The sequence below is a fragment of the Phoxinus phoxinus genome (genome assembly GCF_949152265.1).
Source record: "Phoxinus phoxinus genome assembly, chromosome: 18".
Taxonomy (NCBI): domain Eukaryota; kingdom Metazoa; phylum Chordata; class Actinopteri; order Cypriniformes; family Leuciscidae; genus Phoxinus; species Phoxinus phoxinus.
Window position 1 is genome coordinate 4174126 of NC_136893.1, and position 26834 is coordinate 4200959.

A 26834-nucleotide genomic window follows, 5' to 3' on the forward strand; every position below is an offset into this window, starting at 1 on the left:
ATGAAAACACAAACTTTTATTTTGGATTAATCGCGATTAATCGTTTACAGCCCTAGCTTCAATGGATCCTGTCAAATGAACTCAAATCAAACCAAAGTTTAATACCTCTCACATTTTTTGCAAATGTTAAAACATTTGAAACAAAAACCATGGCGACATTTCAGATAAAACAAAATCATTTTAAATATCCCTTAAAAAACAAAAAGTAAAATAATAAGAACCATCCAAAAAAAAAAAAAAAAAAGTTAAAATAAGGCACAACGGTGATAATTTTTTTTTTTTTTATAGAAGTGCTGTTGTTGGGGTCAAAACATTCATACCTACAGGAGAGACGGGGTCACCATGTGCCCAGTTATTCACATTATATCGTTCACAGTACGTCTTAATGGTTGTGAGCTTTATAATGACTTCCTTCTCTGTTGTCACGTGAGCATTTTAGAGCATTCAACAACATTCGACCAATCCTAGTGCTGCATTATGCTACATCTATGTATTTACATCTATACTGTCCGGTAAACCCCGTCCAGAAGGATGGGGCGAAAGGTAGTTTTCATGGGATATGCTTGTTTGAGGACATAGTGCAACGTGTGTGTGTGTGTGTGTGTGTGTAAATCTGGTCCAGAACAACAGCACGAGTCACAGCAGAGAACGAGAGGGACGTGAAGTCATTGCTGGTGAGATGTGAGCAGGAAAAACATCGGTTTCAAGTCAGTTTGGAAGACTTGTGTCTGGAATCCGATGCACTGAAGTAGAAAAACAGCGTGTTAAGAAAGATACCTGCATAGCATTTCCACGTGACGGGTCTTTAATATAGAGATCGAGACGTTAGACTGCTTTCTGGAAGTGAGCACAAGAGAAAATTCACAGCTCCAGGATTCACTGATTCCTTTTGATTCCCTTTCCATCGGTGAGCAATTCTACTCTGCAAACCTGTAGAGAGAGCAAAACAATACTCAACCAAACACATCCAGGAATAAGCACATTTCCACCACATAATATAACAATTATGACATAAAAAGTCAAAATTATTAGATACTAGGTAGAGATGGACAATGATTAATCGCGATTAATCGCATGCAAAATAAAAGTTTTTTGTTTAAATAATATATGTGTGTGTACTGTGTATAATTATTTTATATATATAAATACACACACATGCATGTATATATTTAAGTAAAATTTGTTATTTATATATATATATAAAATATTTATATATAATATAAATTATGTATAAATATATATATGCGAATAGTTCTTAAATATATATATATATATGCATATGTGTGTATTTATATATACAAAATAAGTATACACAGTACACACACATATATTATTTAAACACAAACTTTTATTTTGGATGCGATTAATCGCGATTAATCGTTGCCCATCCCAATAATTATGATATAAAAATGCTAAATTATGAAAGAAAAGTAGAAATTAGCTGATATAAGTCTGCTAAGAAATGTTTTGTCTTCATGACTTTTTAAGGCGAGACATGGCAGGCAAAAACAGTTTTTTTGTTGAGATTTTGGGCTATTTGTCTTCAATAACATGTCTTCTTTCAGACTTGTGGTGAAAAAAAGTCAGAAATACACGTTTAGGTCTTTATTTTACTAACTTTGTTTGTTTATGTCTGCAGATTTCTCATAAATTCAAATAAAGTTGGCGTTCTCAATCATCATGATCCGCGATCTCTGTCTCTGCACCCCGTCATCACACACACCGTTAGTAAACTCTCTCTCTCCTGTACAATGCTGTCGGATCCAAATATGGTAATTTCCTTTTTATCAGCAACCAATCGTGAAAGTTAAAGGGCTGAATGCACAATCTCATTGGCTGATGATAAATCTTTAAAGCCCGTTTTCTCAAAATGACTTTTCTCTCATTCTCCAAGTCCGAAATCTTCACTTCAGTCGCACCGATACACACCACTCTCCAATCTTGTATTATGAAGACATTTACAGAGGAATTTGTAAATATATTATTCCTAGCCTGATTTATATAACATTTTATTCCAAAAAACATGGCGAAAATCGTATTTTTTAAATGCTATTATTGACAGTATATTCTGATTTACAGGATAACAAAAGTAGATATCTATAAATCCCTCTGTAATTTTTTTCCCATCTAATATGTGAACACAATGAAAATAATTTTGAACCTGGCTTTATCCAATACTCAGATTTCGTTTTTTTTTAAATGTATGCAAATTAGTGCATATTTAATTAGATATTGCCTAATTTGCATATTTAAACATTAAATTACAGAAAACTTGTAATACATTTTTTTTCTCATCTTAATGTTGGTAATCAACTGGGAAAGTTTCATGGTGATATCTGCTAGTTAAAAATATTACCCTATTCACCTGTAGTGTCTCGCTTTGTAATTGTTTTTTGTCATAATTCCAATTTTGATTCACATAATTATGACTTTATGTCATAATATCGAATTGTATATCATAATTTAACATTTTAATCTCATAGTTATGACTTTTGTCATAATATCAGATTTTATGTCATCCACACTCGAGTATAGACGAATCCGACGAGCGTTCTGTGTAGGCTGCCATCTTGTGGCGACGCCATTACTGAGCTGTTACCGGTATGTAAACAAACCTCCGTGATAACCCACCCTCGATGACAGCTACAGCCAGGCAGAATGACTTGTTGAGTTGATGATGTTAGACAGTGGCCTCCAGTCACAGATGAAGGTACAAACGATCTTACAGATTATTTATGAAAATAGCTTGGCAATAACTATGTTATCTAGGCTAACGTTAGCTAACGAGGAAACTATAAAAAGATCTGTCCATTTGGCAATAATAAATAAATGAATGACATCAAATAAACGAATTCCTGTTTTTCATTTGTGTCCATTATTTATCTCATTTTCACATTGCAAAAGGCAAGGGTAAGGTACAGCTAGAAAGTATACATAATCGACAAATTAGTGTTTTTAAACATGGAAAGAGGTCAATATAACAGCAGAACAGTGTCACATAACGTTACATTTAGCTCAGGAAAGCCATTTAATGACCATAGCATGTTAATTGAATAGAAAAAAATAGCTAGAGAGGAGATTTTGCTGAGCACTATATTACATATTTATTATATTTTATGTAACTCACAACGTTTACTCTTCCAAATTGAAATTTTACCGCCGCCATTGAAACAATTGATAACGGAACATGTTTTCCCACTCGACATTATAAAAGTTACACGTTAGTGACAGTCGTAAATCGCGGGCTGTTTATTCCAGTGGACGCAAGTTGCAACTAAACCAATAGGAGGCAATGGCGCAACGCTACCCAGCAACAGCTCAGTTATGGCGCCCGCTTACTTCCGGTAGTTTCGCCGGATTCGTCAATACGCTGGAACGTTTGCACAGTCGCTGCATGCAAATAATTGCACAAACTGCAAATAAATGCACGAATAACTTATCTGAACGCGTAATAATTCAGCGTGTGATACAGTAGTATAGCAAAAACTAGACGAGACTAATGCACATGATCAGCTGGCCACAATAACATCTGTCATCAGCAGAAACACACCACTCGAATGAAGAGCACATCTTTCACTGATATATTCCCCTCAACAGCTCCAGGCCGTGTTGTTGTTGTCCTCCTAGTGTTTCTAATCCGGGGTCCATGTGTCGGACGCTTGGCAAGTAAATGATTTACTGATGTCATCCAAGCTGTTTCTGCATCAGATCCGATTTCATCCTCGGCCAACTATGGCTGTAAGCTAATCCAATAATGCTGTCCGTACAAATGTTGTTCCAAGTTTGACCCGATCGAATTTACTTTACCGAGACTGAGCCAGAATATATTCCACAAAAGGATTACATAAAGCAAACGGAGCAAATATTGGGTTATGATAATCAGGGGTGTCCGCCATAACCGGTGCGCATGCGTAGAAAACGTGGAGGGGAACGCAACATTTTTGGGGACAGGGACACGTTTACTTACCAGAGTGGGACTTTACTCCATCTCGGGTAAGATAGGAATCATGAGGATATGATAAGTGTGTTCATTAATTATTAGCGGTGCAGCGGATCGCAGTTGATCCGTACGGATCAGGCCTCACGCTCCGGCACGCATGTCATTTGCGGATTAACTGCTAAATTATACCATCGTAGAGTGAACTATAATCAATTAGATGCGTTTTGTCTCGCCAATTTACACATTCGAACGATTTTAAATGCAGAAGAAGAGGCTAAAATCGGGACTCGCGCACAGAGAGAGAGAGAGAGAGAGAGAGAGAGAGAGAGAGAGAGAAACAGTGCTTGAACACCGAATTGATTCCTCTTTTGCGTTTACTTGCGCTTGAACGACCACATACTCACAAAATTATGTCAAAATACCAAGTATTCTCTTGGTTATGTCATTAGTGTGTTGAGAAATTAGTTGAGAAAGAAACCGGATGTGTGTTAGTAGTATATTCGGTCCGTGCATTCGGTCTTAAAGTGACAGCAGCCTAATATTCCTGCTGTTGTCTGTGTCATTAATGTTAATAAAATAAAAACACACATCAGCATCATCTTATAAACCAGAGAGTTCCGGTCCTTGATTCTGATTGGTTGAGCCGCGTTCGAAGCCGTTGTAAATCACTCAACAAACACACACCTGTGAGCGCATTACATTAGTGTTACTGCGCAACTGCCGTTTGTGATTCTTTGTTGTTGCATGTGTTGCTTGGCAACCTCTTTGGAACTACATTGCTTGGCGGAGGAATAAATGTTTTATAACGTTATATTTTTTGTTGCTGGTGTTTATTTTATTAATAAAATAAATATTTTAATGGAGTTACCGTTTTATAAAAGCAATAAGCCCCTTGAAGCCGTGATTTACAGTGGATTTAGAACAGCTAAGGCCCCGATCACACCTGACACGTTTTTCAGGTTCGAAAACACGAGGCGCTCAGCACTGGCCAATCACACAGAACGAGCAGTGCGCTGCATTTTTAATGTTGCTAGGCAACCACCGCAACAGCTGTCCTGTCAGTCAAGTAAACGTCAAATTAGCTTTATTTACTTTCTATTAACATTGTGCAATTTACGGTTCATTGAAGTCGTTAGCACCTGGTAACCCGCGAGAGCATCACAAGTTGATCCTCCATCATCGCACTCTCCGGGCGTTCAAATCAACTGTAGCTTTCGTCACTACAACGGAAGGCCCGCCTCTCCATTCATTCGATTGGACAGTGGAAAAAAACGTGATGACGTCGGGCGCTTTTTCCGCTTGGAGTTGATTTTTTTTCAACTTCAAAAACACGAGGCGCAGCGGGCGCATAAACAACGCGCAGAACGCTCACTGCCATAGGAAAACAATTGAAAAAAGGCGCCTTTCTCTGCAAAAAACGCATCAGGTGTGATCGGGGCCTAAGGGGGTTTTAGGCACGACGCTCTGTGTCGTAGCTAACAACGCCCCTTAGCTGTTCTAAATTCACTGTAAATCACGCCTTCGCGGGGCTTATTGCTTTAATCAACGATGTTGGAGAGAAAAGAAGACAGTGAGGAGAGCAGTCAGGAGGAAAGTGATGATGACAGCTTGTAGGATAAGTGATGTGTGAAGTGTGTGAGAGCGCAACCCCATAAAAGCGCCGATGTGAGAGTAAAGTTCTGCATGTGATCCGACAACGCACAAATTAAAGAACGCAGACGCAGCCGGATCATTTCCATAATGACTGACGTGATCTATCAAGAGCTGCGCAAGTTAGCGTCTGGTTTAAAACATGTTTTTTGGGGGGTAGTAAATAATGGCGGAAACACCAGAAAATTGACTAGCGCAAACCAAGCGTGCCACACAACAAGTGCTGAAAAGTGAAACCAAAGCGGCTCGATCGCCCCCCAGTGGCTGGTCCCAGTACAGGTCATAAACCCCGCCTCCCCATTAGTGTAATGGGACGCGATGGAAACTAAACAATCAAATTACACTTCAAATACATTTTTTCCAAATATGTTTTTTGTCATTTTATGTAGTTATTATCACGCTGATTTAACTTTGAGTGTTCGTTTTTTAAAATAAGTTTGTTCTTAGTTAGTTATGTGATGCTATAAAAACAGGAATGTGACATCATGATTGACAGCTGTGATTGACAGCTTCTCCAAACGAAGTAGTCACTGAGGCACCAACAGACTTTTTGGGGGATTTTCGGGAGGAGATTAGAGCTTCAACTTTAATTTCTACATTGTCTATACCGTAAATGTTTATTTCACACAGTACATTTTGAATTAACCGTTTCTGCGGGAGTGAGTCAGCGCCATATTAGGACTTCAGTTTTCACCAATGGAAGAGAGTGATGGTGCGTCGTCCATCTTTTTTTTACAGTCTATGGTGAAAACCTTAGTAAACCACCTTACATGATTCATTTAAATACTCTCCTCCCATAACTTTTTGCATCTGAAAGGGAAACTACAAATGCAATAAGGTCAGCCGCTCATTTTTCACTGTGTGTCTTTAGTACTAAATCCTGACAGTAGTTTTTTTAACACCAAAAGAGGATTTGAGTTAGTTTTTTTACAGTGCACAAATGACATCAATGTCACATCTTACATTAACTTATTATTAATTTGCAAAGGGTTTTAGGTTGTTCTTCTTTAGTTCAAGGAAGATTTTTTTTTCATCTGATAGATAAAAAAAACGACTTACCAAAAAAGTTTAACAATAAAAAAAACAGGCTCTGATTGGAAAAGTGTGCTAAATACACGGAAAAACGTCATGTTTCTAGAACAATTATCAGCTGAAAGATATTCCAGCTTACATAACACTCTGTAAACACTCGCTCGCTCCCCACAATCCTGGAAAACAACCCCCACTTTTCCCAAAGGAGTCTGAATCGCACACAAAAATGGTTGTTTGTTTCATTTAAATGTTGTGAAATCTGATGGTTTATTATAATGCATTTCTTACATTTTAGTTCTGTTCGGATCAAAACCTGAATGTTGTCCCGTTAGTTTTCTGCTCAGCTCTGCTACTGTATGTTGATCAACACGACAGAGACAGAGAACACACTGTACCATACATTACAGCAGCTCTGCACTCCACGACCCGCTTATATAATGACCATAATCACAGACACAACACGGCCACAATCACACTATGCAACATCTGCAACTGATCTGAGCACAGACAGAGTTCAAATCGTAGTAGTTATACAGGTGAAACTCGTGCAAAAGTTCATTTATTTCAGTAATTTAACTTAAAAGGTGAAACTAATATATTACATATGTAACTGGTCTGTTGTCTGCGTTGTGTTTTCGGTCGTGAATGATGAATCAGGGACAGCATGCGGCAGTTTCACAGATTTTATTCCTGATGTACAAACAAATGTAATCAGCCTCTTAAGTGAGAGTCGCCCTTGCTTTACCTCTCCACTGCATCACCAATGCAAAGAGGAAGAGGAGGGGACAGAACAGGAAATTATATTGACTTATGACGTCACATTAATTAAAGGGGAAAGGCACTCATTCACTTAGGCAGTCATCAGGTGTATGTAAATGAACAATTTTGTGTGAATTATACTTAATGCATATATTTAACAGTACACTTTCTGTACCTGTTACACTCACCCCTCAGAATTTACACAAAATTCCCAGAGTATAACAAAAAAACACTGGTCACTAGAATTACATGTTCCACACAAAAAACAGTGAAGACACAGCATAAAAAGCTACCCAAACGAAAGGGATACAAATATGAAGAGAGTTGGCCAAACTTCGACACATTTTGTAGGCATTACCAAAGTGCCCATTACACTTTGAAAAATCTCAGACCAGGTACTTAAACAGAACCAATAAGCATTAGAAAATACAAGACTTAACTCCTAACATTATCAGAGACAGGAGGAAGAAGAAGAAAAATGAATATCTAAACATGAATAACAGGAGATACAGACTCCATACCAAGTAAGGCTTCGAGTTGAACCATTGACTCAATTAGCCTACGAACAGGCTTAATTACTCTACCAAGCCTTGTAGTGTAACAATCATCTGTATTTAAATCAGCTACAGGATCTTGCCTAAAGGGTTCACTGGCAAAAACAGGAGTTTGGGGAGAGTGGATAGCACCAGCCACAGTACTATCATCAGTCAATGACACAGCAACTTGTGCATTTGACTCCTCTTGATTGGACAACTGAGAATGCACCCATGAAGAAGTGCGGTCATCACCACAAGTAGCAACATTGGAGATGTTCGACACAGAGTCTGCATGTGAGAGTTCCTCAGCCTCATTCTGCCCATCATCTGCGTTACCAACAGACACAATCTCGGCAACATAGGAGGACTCACCACTGCGTGTTTGCTCGGTTAGACCACCACAGTGTGCTGCATCAGGTATCTGTGAAGGTACACTACAGGCAAGTGCTTCTGCAATCTCATGATCCGAACTAGCCATTTCTGGTTCAAGCAGAGGGAGGAAGTTCACTTGAAGAAGAAGATTTCGATGAACTATTCTCTCATTACCAGTCCTGTCACGGATCTTATAGACATGGATGGAAGGCTTTGAGGCAACAACAGTGTACATGACTGGCTCCCATTTGTCAGCAAGTTTTCGTTTTCCTCTACAACCCTTGTTAGCCACAAGCACTTGATCACCGACGGCTAGAGGTAGGCCTTTGGCTCTTTTGTTGTACTGGCTGGACTGGTGTTTTTGTTCCACAACAGCATTCTTTTGTGCTAACGCCATGGCAGATTGTAGGTCGCTGGCAAGAGATTTTACATAGTTGTCATAGTCACAGATTGTCTTATCCTGCAGGACACTGCGGAACATGAGGTCAACTGGCAACCTTGGTACCCTACCGAACATTAGGTAAAAAGGGGCGAAACCTGTTGTTTCGTGTGCTGTGCAGTTGTACACAAATGTCATTGTCTGTATCAACTGTGGCCACTTCTGCTTAGGCCTAGGTGGAAGAGACCTCAGCATATTTCCTAATGTCCTGTTGAAACGTTCGGTACCACCATTCCCCATTGGGTGGTAAGGGGTGGTTCTTGACTTGTCAACTCCAGACAGTTCAAGGAGCTCGGCAATCAACTCACTCTCAAAGGTAGCCCCCTGGTCAGAATGGATGCGTTGGGGAAATCCATAGACACAGAAAAAGCTGTCCCAGAGTTTCTTAGCCACTCTTTTCGCTGTCTGATCCTGACACGGAAATGCATGCGCCAGCTTCGTGAAGTGATCCGTGATCACTAAAACATCCACAGATTTGTTATTTCGATCTTCAGCAGACCAGAAGTCGATGCAAACGAGCTCCAGTGGGGCTGTGGTTTTAATACTCTCCAAAGTGGCTCTCGCTGCAGGCTCTGGAGTTTTGCTGAGGACACACCTGGGACATTTCTTCACGTAATCCCGCACATCACGTTCCATGTCAAGCCAGAAAAACCTCTGACGGGTCAAAGACAGAGTGCGAGGCTGCCCTTGATGACCAGCCAGGTCGTGAACACCCGAAAGTGCCTCAGATTTCAAGGAGTCAGGTAGAATGAGTTGGAACTTTTTGTGCTTGGTGAGCGGGTCTTTAATAGCTCTGTACAGGATTCCATTTAGCAAAAAAAGTTTGTCCCACTGCTTCAGAATCCTCAGCACGCACTGGTTATCATTGGCACGTTCACGTCTCGATGGTCTGCGCTTCCTGCTGACATAATAAGACACCCTAGCAATGACAGGGTCTTTGTGCTGATGATTTTGTAAGTCTATCAGTGAAAGAGAATGAAACACTTCCTCGCCTCCAGTGATTAAAGAGTTCAGATGGTCAGCAAAAGATGTTGCTCTACATTCAGTTCCTGCTTCCCATTCATCACAGGAGGACAAAATGGAAGACACGTCATCAGCAGACATTGATGTATCCAGCCCAGCATCACGTGATCCTGTTCCTAGTGTTTGCGGCTGGCAGGTAAGACGAAACACCTCTTGCACATTTCCATCCTCTACACGGTGTACTTGTCGCAACAATTCAGAATAAGGCTCGGACAAAAGCCGCTGACTCACTGGCCTGACAAATGGATTTCTACTGAGCGCATCCGCCACCACGTTGAGTTTTCCAGGAACATATTTGATCTCAAAAGAGTATGGAGCAAGTTTCGAGACCCAGCGCTGCTCACATGCATCCAACTTCGGCTTGGTCATAATGTATGTCAGCGGATTATTATCCGTCCACACAGTAAACTCATGGCCCTTAAGCCAGTGACTAAACTTGTCACACACCGCCCACTTCAGAGCTAAGAATTCCAGTCTGTGTGCAGGATATTTTGTTTGGCTGCGGCTCAAAGCCTTGCTAGCAAACGCTATTGGTCTTGCCTTGTCCTCACCAGCAGGGATCTGAGAGAGTACTGCACCTATGCCATCCAATGAGGCGTCAGTACAGAGAAGAAAAGGACGCTCAAAATCAGGATGAGCCAGCACCACACTGTCAACAAGGGCCCTTTTTAGCTCTTCAAACGCCACATCACAGTCAGGGGTCCAGTCCTGGGATGTCAACTCTCGGAAAGTGCCTGCTTTCTTGTGACTACCAGCAGCTTTCACTGAGCGTTTCTGGCCAGCAGTTAAGTTGAATAAGGGTCTGGCAATTCGTGAGCAACTTGGAATGAAGGATTGGTAGTACAGGACCATACCAAGAAACGATCTGATCTTTTTTTGTGATGGTGTGGTTCGGTTTTCCTTCATTAAGTCCTCCTTCTGAAAAGCAGAGATGACTTTAACTTTCTCCTCATCAACTGAAACACCAGTACCATCTATCACATGGCCCAGGAACTTTACGGATTTTCTCAGGAAGTGACACTTTTTAGGTGCTAGCTTCAGGTTGCTAGTTCTCAATCGAGAAAACACAATCTCTAAACGCTTCAATGCCTCCTCTTCAGAAGGTGCAAAGACCAACAAGTCATCAAGGTAGCAGAGAAGACTGGAAAAGTTAAGGTCTCCAAAAATGCTGAGCATCATGCGCATGAAAGATGCGGGGCTATTGCAAAGACCTTGAGGAAGACGATTATACTCATACAAGCCCATTGGTGTTGTGAAGGCAGTGTATCGTCGGTCAGACACATGGAGTGGAATGTTGTAAAATCCTGAAGTTAAGTCCATGGTGCTGAAAAGGGCATTACCACCCAAGGCTGCGAGACAGTCAGCTTGATGGGGCAGAGGGTGGGCGTCCTTGAAGGTTTTAGCATTGAGCCAACGAAAATCAGTGCATACCCTCAGATTACCATCTTTTTTCCAGACCATCACTAAGGGTGATGCATATTCACTGACAGACTTGCTGATTATGCCTTTCTCCTCCATCTCTGACAACACTTCTCTTAATTTTTGATAGTGGGCAGGTGGGATGCGGCGATAGGGCAGACGGAATGGGCGCTCATCATAAAGGTGGATCCTGTGCACAAAATCCTTTGTCTCTCCACAATCCAGCTTGTCCTTGGAGAAAACATCATGATAGGACACAAGAAGATCCACCAATTTTCTCTTCCAGACCTCAGAAACCTCACATCCAGCAATGTCAACATCCTTCAGACCATAGTCTCCCAGTAAAGATGCAAGATCAGAGGATGAGTCAGTTATGAGGGGCTCTGATTCAGGAACATCACAATGGGTTCTGCTCAGACCCTGCATGACAGTGAAATCCTCCACGGCTAGACAAGAAGAAACGTCGGCCAGTTTAGTGTTACGGCGAAGCGTCACTGATGTTGGATTAGGGTTAAGTATCTTCATTGGCACCCATCGATTGCCCCACATCGGTGTTACTACTCGTCCGACAAGAATGTTTTTAGGAGCTGAACGTGCAGTGGTTGGCTCAACAATTACAGTACTTCCTGGGGAAACAGGCACATTAGCTGGCAATTTGCCCCAAACAAGATACTCACATTTGGGAAGCAGAGTGATTGCCTGACAGAGTTTCACAGTCCCAAGTTTATCAGGCTGTTGAGGCCCAGACCATCGGGAGATGCAGCTTAGAAGCTCAAGGAATTGCTCACACTCAGGATTACTGTTATTGCAGGAAACAAGCACCACAAGAGTAGGAACGATAAACTTAAATCCATAGACTTCAATCTCCAAGTCGTATGAACACTTCGGCTGAATCGTAAGGCCACCACAGCCAACTAGGACTACATTACTTGCAATCACTTGAGGATGTGGAAGAAGACCATCAGCTCGCAGCTTGGACTCACCCTCTTCACTAAGCGTGCAGGCCATACTGCCAGAATCCAGTAACCCCTTTAATGTGTAATGGTCGCAGACTGTCACAGGAGCATAAAACAACTCACTTGCCCCATCAACTCTCTGAGACCCCACATATAACACTGTTTTGTCTTCTGACAATAGTTTGCAGCTGTTAACAAAAACATTTCGCACATCATCTGTGAGGGAGGTTTTAATTAAATTGCCCATGCTATCCCTCTCATCGCATGGGCTCTTCAGTTTAACTGAGCAGTATCTGAGGGAGCCACAGGGCATGCTGCTTTAGGACAGTCAATCTTAAAGTGGCCAGGACTGAGACAGTGACGACATAGCCTCTGACGTCTACAATGTTCGTACGTGGTGTGTTCCTTGGATCTACAGACCCTACATGTGGAGCTTAAGTTGGTTTTGAAATGTGAAGTTTTGCCTGTATGAACCTGACTGGATGAAGGTAAAGAGGCAGTACATAATGACAGGACTCTATCCATCATGGCAACCATGTGCTGAAGGCTGGTGTCTGGAGAGAAAGGAACAGCATTAGGATTAAGATGAGTTACTGGAGGCAGTGACTGGGCTGGCATGGAAACAGGCTGCTGAGGAGAACTGGACACAGAACTGGGGTCTGCCATAACAGTGCACTGGTTGCAAGCTGACAAGGACATTGTGTGCTGCATCCGAGAAGAGACTCTCTTTAGATCCCTCTGATGACTATCCAATCGCTCCTGGACCTCAGCGGCGCTCCACTTCTCAGCTGGCTTAAACTGAAAAGACAAAGCAAGACTCGGGTCTGGGCAATGTGAAATAAACATCATGACAGCTTCAGCAGCGGGATCCTCGACACTCTTATGACGTCGTCGCAAGCACTCATCAGCAACATCTATGGCCTTGTTAAGCCGTATCCAGTAATCCATGGGACTTTCATCTGCTCTAGGGAAAGTGTTATAGAAGTCAGCCATAGGCATGTTAGAGTAAGACAACTCACTGAAGTTGCGTTTCAGTATGTCAAACACTGCACTTGGAAGCTCACTGGCACTCAGTTCAGGACGGCTTCGCAGGGACACCTTAACCACATCTCTCGCTTTACCAGCCAATCTGCTTGTGATGAGATCAGAGACATTGGTTTGCGTTCTGCATTTCATTCTGTCCAGATAACTGTACATCATATCTTCCCACTCGTGCACAGTAAATGAATCGCTCTTATCTCCCCTGAAGAATGGCGGAGGTGGTGCATCTTGCTGTACTATCACCTTGAGGCTAGATTTATCAATGTCCTCACTTGAGTGCTGAGACTGGCACGCTGGATTAGGCTGTACTGGGATGGGCTGGTGTGCAAGGTTAAGGCTGGCTGAAATACTCTCTCCTATTTTCTGAGCCAGATCTGAAATGATGCCCCCTAATGACTCAGGAGTGACAACACGTTCAATATCAGGGCGCATGATTGGGGTGGAGCTAGCTGCTGGACCTACAGAAATACCAATCGCTGAATCAGCTGTGTGCACATGGTCGAGTCCCAAATTAGCTAACGCTCTCCCTCTCCCATAACAACGTGTAAATTCAGACACACCCTCATTTCGATACATTTCAGACCCACCACCTCTACCCAATGGAAAAGTGACATTAGATCGTTTCACAGGACTGAAATCGTCTTTGCTAGAATCCTCAAACATGTTTCAAGTAATAAAATAAAACAGATAAAACATGTAAAAATGACAGAAAAATATATGTTACAAACAGTGTAACCTTAACTGATGAAAAGTTCAAGTATACTTCAAATATGCAAGGAAATATATGAAAAAAAATGACTCAAAACACTTCAATATCAAAATTCTTGATGAAAATAAAATGTATCTTTTCTCAAAATCAATTATATTATTTTCCTTGTTTAAGATGCATCAACAGTCATTGATTATATACTGTATAGATAAAGGATACGATGCATTAAGGACATTGAAGCGTCCCGCGATGATTATCACAGTCCCTGTCGTTCAATATGCACCAACGAAAGTGCTCCGGAGAGAGAGAGAAAAAGTCAGAAAGTCAATGACTCTTTACCGTTCCTTTAAGATGCAACAGTTCGTTTCGCGATGTCACACGCTGTTCATCTCACACACGCGCACTCCTTATGCGCGAGCACGGGGCCGCCACGAGCGATTGCGATGAGGAAGAAGATCGGCGATGAAGGCGAGCCAGCCGTCACGCAACCACGGCGATCGGCGAAGCGCTGATCTGATGATCCGAAATGATCACGGCACCAAGTGTAACTGGTCTGTTGTCTGCGTTGTGTTTTCGGTCGTGAATGATGAATCAGGGACAGCATGCGGCAGTTTCACAGATTTTATTCCTGATGTACAAACAAATGTAATCAGCCTCTTAAGTGAGAGTCGCCCTTGCTTTACCTCTCCACTGCATCACCAATGCAAAGAGGAAGAGGAGGGGACAGAACAGGAAATTATATTGACTTATGACGTCACATTAATTAAAGGGGAAAGGCACTCATTCACTTAGGCAGTCATCAGGTGTATGTAAATGAACAATTTTGTGTGAATTATACTTAATGCATATATTTAACAGTACACTTTCTGTACCTGTTACACATAGACTCATTACATGCAAAGTGAGATATTTCAAGCCTTTATTTGTTATAATTGTGATGATTATGGCTTACAGCTTATGAAAACCTTTTCACAATATTCTCATTTTTAATTTGGGGTTTTCATAAGCTGTAAGCCATAATCATCAAAATTATAACAAATAAAGGCTTGAAATATCTCACTTTGCATGTAATGAGTCTATATAATATATTAGTTTCACCTTTTAAGTTGAATTACTGAAATAAATGAACTTCTGCACGAGTTTCACCTGTAATATTTATAAAAGGTATACAATTTGCAAACTGGCCTAAGACAACAGACTTGATCAAATGCTTTACTGACTTTATTTTACAGTGTACTAAAACCACTTTGTCCATTCAAAGATTTACTTGTGTATGTATTTTAATTATCTTCATTTTAGGCTTTTCTCAGCAAATATGGATATATAGACAAATCATTTCGATTTATCATATTAATAAGCACTAGCAGTGATTATTTAATTGGTTAAAATGTTTAATCAAACTAACCCATAATAATAATAAAATAAATAGTATTTAATTAATATAATTTCAATATAAATAAATGAACAAAAATATTAAAAACAAAAAGCATTAAAAATAAATAAATAAATACACATGTACATAAAACAGTTATCAATATGAAAAATATGGATATAATAATTATAATTATTAAATACATTTAAAATATTACAAATAAAAAGTATTAGCAATAATAAAATTAAATAAAAAATACTATAAATGTATGAAACATTATAAAAGATTATTATTGATATGAGTGAATATCATTTTCATATAGGTACACATTGCATGTACTGTGGTGTGAATTTTTGCTATTAAATAGTATTAAAAAAAGAATACAATTTTAAATAAATAATAATAAAAGTTATATTAAAAAATAAAAAGTATTAGACATAATTAAAATTAAACATAAATGTGTTTAAGTAATCAAATGTTTAAAAAATGTATGAAACATCACAATACGAATAAATGTAATTTACATCCTGTTCCACGTTACATTCATTACATTTTCGTGATGTGAATTACTGAAAGTGTGAATGTCTTTAATTAAAAAACAGGAGCAATATCACCATTGCTATATTTCAAATCATAACGATTCAGCAGATTTGTGATCCTCCCATGTGAATAATAATGTACCTGACAGTGACAGTATAACACAGTAGCAATGGAGACTCACAGGCTGGCAGGCAAAGAACAAAATGTTCTGAACGTGAGTCTGCGAGACCATAGACCCCCTCAGTGTCCCAGAGCCTAAAGTGTGCGTGTGTGCTTCGGGACGGGACGGTGGGGGGCTTGAAGAGCACGTCTGACGCGCTCCGGGTGTACATACGCAAAAGTACCCCCTCTTACCCCACTAAGACAAACAGGCCGACCCGCGGCTCACTCAGGACGGCTTGTTTTGACGGATGGCTGCATGCATTCAGGCCGTCGGGGAGAGGAGGAGTGTTGCGTAACTGCTCTATATGCTCACTGAGGCCATAAACCCCTGATGCACGAGTCACGTACACGTTCACATCCTCGCAAAACACAGACCCTCCGATTTGACATCAAACACGCCATCTTCATTGCATTTGAGTCTTTTCTCCTGGTTAAATTAAAGGTTATAAAGATGCGTGCTAGTCTGAATGAAGTCATTGTTTTAGAGCAAACCGGCTGTCGTGTGTTCTTGCCTCCGGACAACAATGAAGCCAGTTTTGATTAAAATTGTGCTATAAAGTGGCTTCAAAATGCATTTAATTTCCTCTGGCCTTTTCAGTTGAACCTCATCCAATGCTAAATCCATAAAAGAACGCAATAAACTCTGCGGGAACGACATTCCGGTGTTACTGATGTTGTATAACAATTGGTTCCTAACCAAAACATTGAAGCACAGCAGACTTCAAGTGTGAATTTTAAGTTAATAAAATACTTTACTGACTTTAATTACAATATATTGACTTCTAATGACACGTGACGATGTAAAATATTTTAATTATAATTTTTTTTGAAAATATGAATACATGAATAATTGACCGTTCGCAAAGACCCGACCCCCTTAGTTACTGTCGCTATGTCCGACAAGCTACGCCGCTCTCACGCCACTCTCACGAAATGAAAAATACATCGCGGAGCAGAAAGGAGACTGACAACACACTGAGACAGGACAGACCAGGTTACTTTTCGGTTACTTTTGATATTAAACATATTAAACAAAGTTTCACCTTTCAAATTTGGTCATTTTTTTAAAATAAATTTAAACAATAAATAGAGTTTTGTGGCTCTTTAATGTGTCTGTCAGATCGCTGTAGAGCATCAGTTAAAGCTGCTCGTGAACCGATCATCTCTTCCTTCTAGTTCATTTATAGCATCAAATAAACATGAATGAACATCAGAAGGAATGTTGTTTTAACCGCGGAAAGGCATCAGTACACTCCGCTTCTCAAGTTCAAATCCTCCCATGTTAATCTACTAACTCTCCTGACTGCTTTGTCGGACAAAATGGCGGATGGCGAAGTATGATTGGTCAGATCACCTGTCAATCAAGCTCCCTGCGAAGGGTCAATTAATTAGATTATTCAGCATTTTATTTAATTTGATTAAAATGTTTTTATTTTTTTATTGACAGCCCTAGATTTGAATAAAAAGGAAGTTAGAGGAAAAACATAAATATAATTATTACTGAAATATTATTATTACTATATCAGCAAATATGTAATCTTCCAACATTAACAGCAAACTCATAAATAAATAAATAACTTTAGATAAAATGAATAAGTTATTATTAATTTAAAAGAATAATAAACATAATATAAACATACATTGATATTAAATATTATTGATTTGAATGAATACAATTCACTTTGTTACACATTACAATACTTGGCGTGGATTACTGAAAGTGTGAATGTTTTTATAAATCAGATTATTCAGCATATAATTTCATTTAATTAAAATGATTATTTGAATGCTGAATTGACAGCCCTAGATTTTAATAAAAAGGATATTAGAGGAAAAACATAATAGCTATAATTATTATTGATTCAGTAAATTTAATAATCTTCCAACATGAACAACAAACCAATAAATAAATACATTTAGATTACATTAAATAAATAACATTAATAATTGTTATTAATAATAAATTAATAAAACATTATTAATAAAAGTAATTTTAGACACATTAAGAAAACATTGATAGTAAACTTTAGTTATTTTAATTAATACAAATTCACACTGTTATTCACTGTGGCGTGAATTCCTGAAAGTGTGAATATTTTTATAGCAATAGTATAACTCCAAAAATGAAAAAGCCTAAATATAGCTAAAGTAAAAAATAAAACAAATAAAAAAATGCTATAGAGTAACTTGCATTCAGGAAATGCATTCAATTTCCTCTGGCCTTTTCAGTTGAACTTCATCCAATGCAAAATCCATATAAAAAAGTGCAATAAACTCTGCGGGAACGCCATTCCGGTATTACTGATGTTGTATAATAATTGGATCCTTCCCAAAAAAACAGAACGCACCTGGTTGGGCGTATGCCGTGTATCACACAGTCACGCTATCGCCCCTGGCCGGATGCATTCTGCTGTTAAAAAGGTGTCGGATCTTGTTAGTCAAAATGTTAGTAGGAACTCAGGCGTGGCGTCGGTAAAACCAAACAGGGCTGAGACGTGTGAAGGGAAGAGCGTGGCAGCCTCGCAGGGTACATGTTACCCCTGAGGACATATACTGTACATGGGTTTGATTAGAGAAAAACAAAGCAGCTGGAAGGACGAGAAATTCTAGTATTGGCAAAGAACTCTGGGAAGCGAACTCAAGATCGGCCTAGCTTAGATTATAATCAATTTGGCACCTGAGAGCCCTTCAACACGTAGATAAATTAATATATTTACATAATAGACTGTAAAAAAAAGATGGACGACGCACCATCACTCTCTTCCATTGGTGAAAAGTGAAGCCGACAAAGTCCTAATATGGCGCTGACATCTTGCACTGATTTGGGACCTGATTCTGCGCAGTAATGAACTTGAAGAAGGGCCGCGATATCAAGGTCCCGGTCTCACTCCCTTTACTCATTATGTCAGTGTGAAATAAGCCATTATAGACATACAGAAATTAAAGTTAAATCCCCCCAAAAGTCTGTTGGTGCCTCAGTGACTTCTTCGTTTAGAGAAGCTGTCAATCACAGCTGTCAATCATGACGTCGCATTCCCATTTTTATAGCATCAAATAACTAACTAAGACCAGACTTATTTCAAAAGACAACACTTTCATCAGCGTGATATTAAAAACTACATAAAATGACATAAAAAATCTTTGGAAAAAATTTATTTGAAGTGTAATTTGATTGTTTAGTTTCCATTGCTTCCCCTTAGACTACATGGGGAGGCGGGGTTTATGACCTATACTAGGACCAGCCACCGATTGAGGCGCTTAGGCTTCACTTTTCAGCACTTGTGCGGTACGCTAGATTTACATATTGGTAAATTTATAACAACCTAAAATGCTTGTTTTCGTGCATTACGGGATTTTTAAACTTGTCTGAGGTAAACAAGGTTGAATACAACATTTCTGTCAGGACCACTATTGTCAAATACGATTGACAATTAGCATACAGATTGGATTAGCGGTATGGTTCTGAACTCCCTGCGCAACCATGCAGCCTAGCATTGATAAGAGCAGCGATAACCCCCAGTAGGGTAACATAACAGAACCAACATGAATGTTTTGCAGATATCACTAATTAATAAAGATTTTAATTTCAACATAATTGAGAATTTAGTCTGATTCAAAGAGGAATCAGAATGGCAAATCGTGACTGAGGAGAGGTGGAGCTGGGGATGGAGGAGGGCAACAGCTGCTGATAATACTGAAGGAGCTTATATGTATACAGTGATAGGCGTCGTATTCCTATAGGTAGACGTGGATCAGCTGAGAGTCAGCTGATGCGAGCTTGACTAACGTGACCTGCCAGATCTGACGCTACGCTTGATGTTTAAAATGATATCAAGAAATTGCAACCCACCTGAAAGAGCAAGCATGCTCGTTTTGGCCAATCAGGCCGGCTTATCCCGCACATGTGACTTGATCCATTCTAACTTCCAGCTGAAATGCGTCGGGCCGGTCCTGCGGGTTGACCGCCAACATGTCCTGCAGAAGCCGCTTGACGCCTTCCGACATAATGCTGCGTGTCCTTTGCGGGATATGCAGGATCATCTTCGGGTTCTCCAGCAAGGCCTCGCCCACCGGGACGATCTCGGTTCCCTGGCGAATGTACGTGCCGAGGAGCTCTCGCTTGGATTCGGCGTCGATAAACGTAATGCGTTCAACCATGGCCCAAATGATGATGCCGAGCGCGAAAATGTCCGCCTTGGCGGTGTAATGGCCCTCCCACACCTCCGGTGCCATGTAGAAGTCAGAACCGCATGCTGACGACAGCCAGAACTTATTAATGTTCACCATGTTCTTGTTAACACGGTTGTCGCCGTCGTTGTCCATGTAGCGGAGTCCCGCGCACACCTTGCTGAGGCCAAAGTCGGCGACCTTGATCACGGGACCCTCTGATTTCTGTGAGATGAGAATGTTGTCTGGTTTGAGGTCCCGGTGGACAATGTTGTTCTTATGGAGGAAGGCCACGGCGCTGGTCAGCTGCTTCATGAAACTGCGGTTGGTCCGCGGATCAGGTCGTCGGGAGAGGATGTACTGGTTGAGGTCGCCACCATCGCAGAACTCCATTACAAACCAAAGATAACACGGTTCCTCCGGGTGACCCAAGATACGCTCACCTGGAATGATAGTAGAATGTGGGAATTACGCAATAAAAATGCACAGGTGGACATTCAATGCTGAAATTTGCAGTTAAAGGGGTGGTATAATGGCCTTTTCACAGATGAAAAATAAGTTTATGATGTCCCCAGAGTGTGTATGTGTGAAGTTTTAGCTCAAAATACCCCACAAAACGCACCGTTTTTGTGTCTGTCCCTTTAAATGCAAATGAGCTGCTGCTCTCGTCACAGAGGGCGGAGCTTAAAGAGCTTGTGTGCGTGTGTAAATTCAAAAAAATGTTTAGCCTTTTATGTTGAAACCGAAGTCAGACAATGATGGAGAGACTCAAGTAGAAGTGACAACATGTAGAAGCAACATTAACATTTCTGAATGGTTAGTTGATGAATTTATATTGCTGATGTGGAGTTAACTATCTTCTAGTCATTTATTAGCATATTCTGTCATGATAATCTATAAATCGTGTTCAGGGGGCGGGGTTTATGAACATTTTTGGGTTGGTGATGTCACTATCCCGGGAGGAATGTCGTGTAGTTCCTACCAGCAGTTTGTTGTTGTCCTTAAAAAGCAATTATTTAAAAGCAAATATCTCCCTATGCTTTGAACTTTCAGCGTTGCAACTTTGCAGATGTTGTCTGCAAAGTTACAAACAGCAACATAACACACTAACTAAAGTTAGAAAAGTGAAATAATAATCAACCACCCCTTTAATTGTTGTGCATAACTACAGTAGTCAACATTTGAAGTGGATCAAAACAGTTCATCAAAGTTGTCCTGAGACAAGAACGGATATTGTTCAAAATTCATGTATGACTTTGATGAAAGGTTTTGATCCACTTTAAATGTTGACTACTGTAGTTAAGAAGCAGGACTCGCTGTTTGAAACTTAAAGCCCAGACACACCATGCCGACAGTTTTTCTGTGTGTTCTGCCCCACACGGTGCGTTTTTGCTCACCCTCAAAAAGTGACAATAGTTGGACCCAGTCAGGGGCCTTATTACCAACTCAGCTAATTTAATTACAAAGATAACAAAGAAAAGGTTCCTTTAAAATAAGGTGCACTGATTAAACCAGTAAGACCAGAAATGTGTATTAAAGGGATAGATCACCCAAAAATTTAAATTATGTCATCTACTCACACTTAACCCGTAAAGACTTTAGTTTCGAACACAAATTAAGATATTTTTAAGGAAATCTGAGAGCTTTCGGTCGCTCTGTTGACAGCTACGCAACTACCACTTAGACGCTTCAAAAAGTTCATAAAGAGATTGTAAAACGAATCCAGTTGAGTCCAAATTTTCTAGACGAGACTCGATCTCTTTATATGATGAACAGATTTAATTTCGGCTTTTATTCACATTTAAACTTTATTCAGTGAATATAAATAGAAGCTCAACCGAACCAGCTTGACGCGCAAGAATGAACTTCATTGGTTCTCGCACATCAAGCAAACATGCGTGAGATTCTGATGTGTGAGTTGATGAATTTTAATATGTAAATAAAAGCCTAAATTAAATCTATTCAGTGTATAAAGCGATTTTGTCTCTTCATAAAATTTGGACTAAACCACTTTAGTTTTACAAACTTTGTATGTCTTTATGAACTCTTTGAAGCGTCAAAGTGGTTGTTGCTGTTATCAGAGGGACAGAAATCGCTCAGATTTAATCAAAAAGATCTTCATTTGTGTGTGCCTCGAAGAAGAACGAAAGTCTTACGGGTTTGGAACGACATGAGTCTGAGTAATTAATGACAGGATTTTCATTTTTGGGTAAACTAACCTTTTAAGAAAGTAAACGGGGTCAATTTTATCTCAATGTTGAGAAACTAACAATTTCTTTTGCCTTTTTAGTAGCTCCTTGCTTTCAAAGCATAAAGTCCCAATTTAAAGATTCAAAGAAAACAACGGTGGACAACAATGTGCTCCAAGTGCCTTCTTTTTAACAGGAGAATGTCAGAACTGGGCTTTATTGTAAACCGCTTCAGGATGTTGGCAAATCAAACCCACTCCAGAGTCCAGACCAGTCCATAATCTACTCATGTGCTTCAATTGAGCTGTTTCTGCTGAGCTAGGCCAAACATCTCTTCATTGAATGTTTCTGGTCTCTAACTGACACTGATAAGCCGTTGTGTCAGACTCATTAGCAAACAGAGACGGTTGTGTTTGATTAAACCCAGTTCTGTTCAAACTACAGCAGCTTTACTGTCCAAACCAAAGCCTTCAACAAAGAGTGTTACGCCAGCTAGAAGTAAAGTGCTGCTTTAGCTAATGCCGATAGACTAGCAAAACACCAATCAGACTTTAGCTGAGCACAGATTTCCTCTGAGCGACACGTTTGGAGCCCTTCCAACGAGACTGTATGAGGCTAAGCATTGATAATCTGTCTGCGTTCTGTGATAACTAACATAGCTTAACTTCAGGAAACAAGGGTTGGGAAATGCATGGAAACCAGGTGGACTGTGACCTGTGGAAGTATAGCAACTTATAAACACTTAGGGAAAGGAAACACTTCGGAACGTGTCTCCTATAATCCTAAAAAACAAATGTAGGCTAGGTCTCATGAAGCAGGATTTCCCAAACTGGGGGTATCAAACTTTGATAAACAGCAAAAGATCTAAATACTGAATTTTTTTACTTATTATGTTTGCTTACCTGCATTTCATGTAACAATTATGCTTTTTTGTTTTTATATAGATTATCTTTGTTTCATGCAGTGTGTAATAAAGCTGTTTGTGAAGGTAAAGTGTCTGCTAAGTTTAAAAAAATTAAAGTGCACGACAAATAAAGTTATTGTCTCCTATAAAAGAAAGAATCGATTCTGAGCAGCCGAAACGAGAGACTGAATCTTCGAACGAACCGGTTTCAGACTCTTTGAGAAATTAAGTGATGATATGCAATATATATTATGAGATATGATGTAGGGCTGTAAACGATTAATCGCGATTAATCGAATCTAAAATAAAAGTTTGTGTTTACATAATATATGTGTGTGTATTGTGTATAATTATTTTGTAAAAATACAAACACATGCATGTATATATTTAAGAAAAATGTGTTATTTATATATAAAATAGTTCTATTTATAATATAAATCATATAAAAATATATATGCAGTATATAAATGCAAATATTTCTCAAATATATACATGCATATGTGTGTATTTATATATACAAAATAATTACACACAATACACACATATTATGTAAACACAAACTTTTATTTTGGATTTGATTAGTCACGATTAATCGTTTACATCCCTAGTATGATGCATAATAATGAAAGTGTTTTTGACCTTTGATGCATGTAAACCTATTGTAGGAGAAAATTAGAAATCTTTAAAAGATCATAATAGGCGCACTTTAACTGACATCAGAGAAGCATGAACACACAAATGTGTTGTTAAATTATTGAAATATTAACTTCAAATTACTGAGGGTATTTCAAGTAAATAGTTTGGGTTAAAAAAGGAGAAAGAGAAGTTTGTGAATCTCTGATATGAGCTGATTATTACCGATCACAAACACAATATTCTGGCCTAGTTGATACCAAAACATATGACGCATTTGTCAAAAAACATTGCATAACCCGAAAATCCATCAGCAAAAACATTTATATCCGGATAATTTCTAAAGAAGGCTGTAACATCAGGATTAGTTTTTCCATTGTAGACGAGGCCACTAAATGGTGGCACTTATATAACAACAACACCAGTCAGCACAAAATAGATCCTGCAACTGCTGAGCACAACCACAAGTATAGCACTCACACGCAACTCACTGCCACCTCAACACACCAAACGCCACACAAACACCAGCATCACATTAACATCGTGCCATTTTGATCATGCATAAAATAATGCACAAAAATCCCCTTGCCGATAGAATTGGTTTAAATGGAGTACACCAATAGGACGTGTAAAATATCTCAAAATTACAACTAGATCAACTATAATCAGGGTTCATGTGATCATGGAAATATCAGGGAATAAAAAAAAATATTCATAGGCCCCGAAATTTTAAAAATGCATGAAAAAAACATGGAAATTTCAATTGCCAATTTACATTTGTCATGTTATGAGCCACTCTAAAACATGTAATGAGCTGGAAATTGTTCTCTGTGATTGCAATTCAAATATTTGTGTATCCTGTAAATGTCTGTAAAAATGCACCTTGACAGCAAAGTTTAATCTGATTTTGGTAATACAAATGACATGAAAATAACATTATTAAACCTATTGGAAAACTAATGGACTCAAGTTTTGAAAATTGCATACAATGACCAGAGGTGTACATACATTGGCCTGTATGGGAGTGAAGGGGTTAATGCATTATGAATGCTGGAACATGATGTTCCCTCACGCACAGACTTTCTTCTCTTCCTACTTTGTGCATGTTTCATGATATGCATTTATGATAAAATCATAAAGGGTCTTAATGCTAATGCATGCATATTATTAAAAGTGTGCAATGCACTTTTATCCAACTTTCATTTGTATTACAAAGCAAAACAATGTTAATCAGACCTACTTGTGTTGACAAGATAAATAAATCAGATATCAAGCATTTTGTTGGACTTATGAACAGTGCAAATGCTTCCAAGAAGCTCTTTACTTTATTTACCTTTCAGTGAAGTTTCCACTAATCTCAAATACTGCTTGTTTCGCTTGTTCCCGTGGCTCATTTTCTGTGCCATCCCGTTTCTTTGCAACACACACTCCTCCAGCTGCACCACATTCTCGTGCTTCTTCTCCAGGCTCGCCAGGGCCCAGAACTCGGCCAGTGCTAGCTCCACTTTCTCTGGCGCGTCGCAGCGGAGCTTCTTCACGGCCACCCGGGCTCCGGACCTGCGGGCGACCGCTTCATACACCACGCCGTAGCTCCCACGACCCACCTCCCGAATCAGACTGTACCGGGGCGCCGAGAACAGCGTCGCGAGCTCCCGGTTGGCACTCTTAAGGAAGCCCGTGGAGAAGCAGTCGTCTTCTTCCATGGGCTCATCATCATCGTTGGTCTCCACGGGAAGCGGGCGCAGAACTTTACTGACATCCCGCCTCATGTTCGCGATGGGCGGCTCGACTCTCTTGCAGCCCCGCCGGAGGCTCGTTATTCTCCCCTGTGTACCGTTGCGAAGCTCCATGAGTTTATTACCCCCTGTGTTGACATATGTTTCGGGGCAATACTCCTATTTGTCATAACGTCCCTATCTAGCTGACTGTGCTCGTTTTTTGGGGGGGAAACTCGACAGGTTTGTGTGTAGGGTTTTTTGTTTTTATCACTTCTTCTATCAAACGTCCTACTGACATAAACAATAACAACATTAACAGGAAAGCGCAAAGGGGGCGTGGCTTCGGCGGACTGTTCCATTTCATTCAAAAGACGGGTGGGGTTTGTCACTATACGAGATTTTTCAAAGTAAGCGATTTTTTTTCGGAGTTTATTTAAATGCACAGATGAAAAAAAATGAACAAACCTTTAAGGGTGCTTTTTATATTTTGAAATAGAATGTAATCATTCTATTAAAGATTGTATACTGACAAACAGTGTTGGGGAAAGTTACTCTAAACAGTAGTTAATTATACATCTTCAACAGTGTATTTAAATTACTGTACTAATTACTCTCTATCTCTTTAAAAAGTATTAGATTACTTAATTAATTTCTAAATCGAATATCAACCTCGAGCAGTAGATCAATACAAGGATAGACATGAAACTGCTCTTTTAATTCTTTCCAAAAAGAAAATTGCAAACATTATTCTTGATCTGACCTAAGTGTGTAAAGGGAGAAAGTTACATTAAAAACATACATTTTAACATTGAATTTTGATGTTAAATGGACTATTGTTTTATAGAATTGTTCTATAGTCTGTACAGTATTTGATATATGATATCAAGTTCCAATTTTTGTTCAAAAAAAGGATTACTCTTAATTACAGTTACTTCTGATGTAATTGCATTAAATACTGTACAGAATTAAACAGAATAAATTCAATTACACCAGAAGTAGCTGTAATTAAGAGTAATCCCTTTTTTTAACTAAAATTGGAACTTGATATATATCAGTTATTAATAGAATTGTACAGCATTTTTGTAAGTGATTGTAAGTGGACTGACTCACTCATTACCTGGAGACAAAATAATAAAATAAAATACAATATTGTGTCCACTAAAATCTATAATATATATAAAATATGTAAAAGAAAGAGATAGAATAAGAAAAGTTAATTATTTGTTAAGAACAATCCCAGTATAAAATCTATAAAAAATCTTTAATTCAGAAT

General features: G+C 39.3%; 1 protein-coding gene across 1 annotated transcript; it reads right to left on the bottom strand.

Annotated features, from left to right (window-relative positions):
• Nucleotides 1-25923, bottom strand: stk35 (serine/threonine kinase 35). The gene is made up of 3 exons (XM_079587893.1): nt 25177-25923; nt 19801-20560; nt 1-930 (listed from the first exon to the last, which is right to left on the bottom strand). Exons 1-2 carry the CDS (start codon nt 25691-25693, stop codon nt 19842-19844), a joined length of 1236 nt encoding a protein of 411 aa, XP_079444019.1. The 5' UTR covers nt 25694-25923; the 3' UTR covers nt 1-930; nt 19801-19841.
• Between the last annotated feature and the right edge of the window lie 911 nt (nt 25924-26834).

Excerpts from the sequence above, each read along its gene's own strand:
- stk35 (XM_079587893.1), bottom strand. The coding sequence starts at position 25,693 with ATGGAGCTTCGCAACGGTACACAGGGGAGAATAACGAGCCTCCGGCGG. Across the intron at positions 20,561-25,176 it reads AGTGGAAACTTCACTGAAAG|GTGAGCGTATCTTGGGTCAC; the intron begins GTAAATAAAGTA and ends CTATCATTCCAG.